We start from the raw sequence: 4,933 nt of genomic DNA on the forward strand, positions 1-4,933 counted from the left end.
CCCCAGCGAGATGGATTGGCAAAGTGGCAGCATCAGTGGGCTTAAGCATGGCAACAACTGTGAGGTTGGCCCAGGATTAGGCAGTGTTTCGTTCTGTTGTGCATAGTGTCGCTGTGAGTCGGTACCAACTTGATGGCACCTAACAACAACAACAAAGGATGAAACAGCCTCCATGTGATGAACTTAATAGACTTAACTCTCGAATGAATGAAAGCTGAAAAAAATGTGAAACCTTGAATGATGAAAATGTTTAACAAAATCATGCTATGTTCATTGCTACATTTTCAGTCACAGCACAGAGTTATAGCCTGTAGCCCGAATGTTGTTGCTGCTGTTATTAAGTGCCATTGAGTCAGTTCTGACACTGTATAGTTTCTGAGGAGCAGCTGGTGAGTTTGAACTGCTGATCTTGTGGCCAAGTGCTTATCCTACAGCACCTCGATGGCACAACACTGTAATAGGGATAACTGAGAAAGTCTACCCACTGGCAGTGATTCAATTCTGACTCATAGTGACCCTACATAGTGTTTCCAAAGCTGCTGATCTTAACGGGAGCAGACCATGTCATCTTTCTCCTGCGCAGAGGTTGGTGGATTTGAACTGCTGACCTTGTGGTTAGAGGCACAATGCCTGGAAAACTGCAGCACTTTGCCATGGACCACAGTTCCAAGGACACTTGAACAGTCGTGTAGTTAAGCCTGTGAACAGCCCACGCTTTCCATCAATGCTTGCAATAGCAGCAACATCTTTGAGGGAGTAATAGAAGCAGAATGAAAAAGAAGTTGAATTACAATGTGATTACAGAACAAGCTTTCAGTAGATGGGGAGATGGGAGGGGTGGACTGCCCCGGAGGCAACTCTCTTCAATGAAAGGCAAGTCAGGGGTGGCAAACTCTGGACTGTGCGTGGTCACCATGCAGTACTTCCAGGGAATGAGACTGAGTCCTGAAGAAAGAAATCTGTGACAGAGTCCCATAGCACCCGCTGTACTGCATTTAGTCAAAGGAACTATTCTTTTTGTTTGTAGTTTTTATTTGGGGATATGTAGGAAGTGGCTAGATAGAATAATGAAGAAAATTCTTGCTTTGCTTTTGAACACAACCACTAAAACAATACATTTTTTAGATGGAAGCAGGTATGTAGACCTCTGTGAGGTTGGGGCTATTTATACAGTTTCCTATTCACTAATTCAGAGTACAGAATCACCAAACCTCCATGTATTTAAAGTTTTAGTTTTGCACCAAAATACATTTTTTCAGCAAAACCTATCTTGTAGCTAGGTAGATAGCTACATAAACTTGATCTTATTAGTAGTGAATGATCAGTGTGTTGCTGCAGAAATACAGATGCTTGTTATAGTATACTGCTTCAGATGGTGCATGTATTTTGCCTTCCTATAATCTGAAAAAATTCTAAATTTCTAACACATTTGGCTCTAAAAATTTTAGGAGAGATTGGGAACCTGTGGTATATATTTTAAAAAAACAAACAAAAAACCAAACTCTTGATATTAGGCATTGTATTCCATGAGCACATATATTCTTCACTTTTAGCAAACCAGGAAGTTTTAAATAAAGTTGAAGTTCAGTATAAGACTCTGCCGGGATGGAACACAGACATATCAAATGCAAGGACATTTAAAGAACTGCCTGTTAACGCACAAAATTATGTTCGATTTATTGAGGATGAGCTTCAAATTCCAGGTAAATAGAAACCTTTTGTGAACAGTATTTAATCTTTAATATTTCTATATTTGAGTTAACTATTTGCCTTTAGAATCAGATAAGAGAAAGATTACTACATTTGCAGAGTGTTCATGATGTGCATTAATGCCCAGAAAGATGAAAAAAAATTGTATTCTGTAGAGTACATGTTGCTTGTCTGACAGTACTCCTCCATATGCCTGGAGATAATAGATTACCTCTCATGTTGACCCTGTCTTTAATTCTGTCAGTTTGCTTGTAGCTCTATAATGTTTTCTTTCATTCCTTTTTCTCTTAACAACAAATCTTTTTGTATCTTTATTATCACCAAAATGGTTGGTTTGCTTATTTCTTCATTTGGGGTTAAACCATCCTTGAGAATGGGGGGAGTTCCTGGATTAGACATTAGGAAATAGTAGGTACAGAAAAAAAGAAATCTCAATTGGAAAAAAGTATAAGAAAATAATAAACAAAAACAGATGATGGCCTGACATACCCAAGTTATGGTTAATAACTAGTTATGTAGAAACTTTCTGATAACAATTTGCTTTCCTTTCCTTTTATTTCCATGATGGAGATTTGAGAGACAAGAGAAAGTGATGAAGGTGGGAGCTATTCCCCATGTACAATGTGTTATGTACTCTACTTTCATAGAGTTCATTTCAAATGTCTTTTGTTCCAAATTATTAGCTGCCTCTTCCAGCTTGCTTTCAAATTCAGTAAGCATATTTGCTCATTGCTCTTACTCAAACAATGAAAAAATATATATCTACAGCAGTGAGTCGCAGTGAGTCTTAACTGTAAAATTCCACATAAGTTTATCCTAACAGTACCCTGTTGGACACAGTAATTCCGTGAACAATGTAAAACCATATGATACAGATGATTAGAGATTCCCATAGGCTGGTACAGTAGACAGTTGCTAAGGCTATCCAAGTTAAAATATTATTTTAGTCTAGATACTTTTACTTTTGAGATATAAAAGTTACAATGGGTCTCCAGTCGTTTTTTTTTTTTTTTTTTTTCTTCATCATCTCTAACTTGATCAGAGTTTCTTTAAGTCAGATGATTTTTTAAAGTTAAAAGTTAACGGCAGGGGATTGGAACCATGGCAATGAAACAGTATACGATAGAATGAATGTAAAACTAATATTCTCCCATGTAAACTATCATATAATTCACAATAAAACATTTAAAAAAAAAGTTAATGGTAAACGTTTACTGCATCTTGGCTATATATTGTGTGTAGAAATAAGCGTAGACTGCTAGCAGAATAGGAAAAAGACAGCAAAAAATGTATGGAGAGAAACGTTAAAACAGTGGCCTATCTCATAATCCCAAAGATTGAGCATTATAAATTAACGCTAGTTTTTGTTTGTTTGTTTCTAGTTAAATGGATTGGTGTAGGTAAATCCAGAGAGTCTATGATTCAGCTCTTTTAAGGATTTTCAGTGACAAGAAACACTCCTGAGAAGGGGAATAAAAGACTTTCACAAACATTTATGATCTGCAAATTCAAGAATAAAGACATTGAAGTGAGTTGTACGCCTACAGTTGTTTCCAGTCTTTTAAGATGGATGGCTGTTGGTGGAAATAAACTTTGGCATATTCCAATGTCAGCTTTCCTTCCATGGCATAATTGCCGAATCATTTGTTGCTCCTGCTGCTCATGGTGCCACATTTTCTGTTAATGTTCAGTAATTGTATAATCCCTGTTTGAAATCTAAAATAGAATTACTTTAATGTAGTTTTTCTTCATTATTGGTGTTGTGTGTTCTTAGGTTTTGCTCCTATTAGATGGTAAAAACAATTAATGCAGTTTTGCACAAATATTTTTACATTCTGATCATTCAATTATGTCAGTATAACCTTTGCTGTTAGAAAAAGTAATTAAATGAAAGGGGTCCTTAAACTTTTGTTATGCTATAAATTCTGTTCAAATTTTGAATTTATTTTTTAGTAAGACTATTGCAAAATTGAGCTTTGAGATGGGTGTGGGTAATTACAAGTCCTTTTGTTTGTACAGAACACAGAACTTATTTCTCTCTGTAAATTATTTAATACACTGAGTATTTCAGTAAATGTTCGAAGAGAAAAGGTGTTCCTCAAAACAGTGATCTTAATATTTTTGACAAAGTCATTAAAAAATTGGTTGTGATTTTTGGTGGATATTTTTCTTTACTTTCAGACCTCAACTTTGTGATACCATTATTCCAAAACCTAATGGATGATTTTTTCAACTTTGTGCCTGCTCATTTGCCTACAAAATCATCTAAGTACCCAAATGAACCCAAATTGCTGGTCATAATTTTGATTATGCCTTTTTTTACTCCTTTGTTGGTGGGGTGAAAAAGGCATTATTTTGACAGTTGGGCTTAACGTGTTGTAGATGATCCTTCATTGAACTATCTTAAATGTTTAAATTAGGTGCCACTTAAATTTACTTTATTATCCCATCAATAGCTAATTAAAAAGAACCAAATATTTCTAGTACACTTGTGTATTGTGTTTTTGTTCAGATAAAAGTGATATTTAGTAATACTCGTATGTGGGAAGGAACTTTATCCCTGTATAATGTGAGGAAATGGTGGGGAGAGATCAAAAACCAGAATCTTTGCAAGAGTATTTCACTGGAATATTTCTATTAATACTTGGTTTGAGGAATTCTCAATTAGCAGTCTTTTCGACTCCATAATTTATAGATGAGCTGCTAATCAGTAATGACCTATAGGTAAAAATAAAATTTGTTCTGATAAAATTTAAATGGGCTTTTGTTTCTACTTACATTTTCATCTCCCTACTTGAGCTTCAAGTTAGTTTGGCTACCCAGAGTTATGGTGGCATAGTGGATTATGCATTGGACTGTTAACTACAAAGTCAGCAGTTCAGATCCACCAACTGCTTCGAGTGAGAAAGAGGAGACTTTGTGCTCCTGTAAGATTCACAGCCTCGGAAACCCTACATGAATCTTCATTGACTTGATGACAGTCGGAAGAAGGGACCCAGAGATAAAAACTATGCTAGAAATAAGCATTTTTTAAAAGTACACATTCTTATTTTTCCTGTAAGCATTGGATTATTGAGACCCATTTTTTAGGAATAGCTCAAAAGTTGATTATAAGGATCTTTTCTCCAGGAAGTTTTTGTTTGTTTTAAACCAAAAAAGTCTCCGATTGATGCCAATAACCATATATTTCCTCATTTTAAAGCAGTGCCAATTGCCATATATT

The 4,933-nt window shown here is 35.5% G+C and overlaps 1 protein-coding gene across 1 annotated transcript in view; it reads left to right on the forward strand.

Annotated features, from left to right (window-relative positions):
• Positions 1–4,196, forward strand: part of ADSS (adenylosuccinate synthase) — a 53,519-nt gene extending 49,323 nt beyond the window's left edge. Inside the window, exons 12-13 of the mRNA XM_006871276.1 lie at positions 1,554–1,703; positions 3,093–4,196. Of these exons, the coding sequence (XP_006871338.1) occupies positions 1,554–1,703; positions 3,093–3,145 (203 nt within the window). The 3' untranslated portion in view covers positions 3,146–4,196. The remainder of the gene's footprint in view (positions 1–1,553; positions 1,704–3,092) is intronic.
• The last annotated feature ends 737 nt before the right edge of the window (positions 4,197–4,933 follow it).

Source organism: Chrysochloris asiatica, unplaced genomic scaffold (genome assembly GCF_000296735.1).
Source record: "Chrysochloris asiatica unplaced genomic scaffold, ChrAsi1.0 scaffold00165, whole genome shotgun sequence".
NCBI lineage: Eukaryota > Metazoa > Chordata > Mammalia > Afrosoricida > Chrysochloridae > Chrysochloris > Chrysochloris asiatica.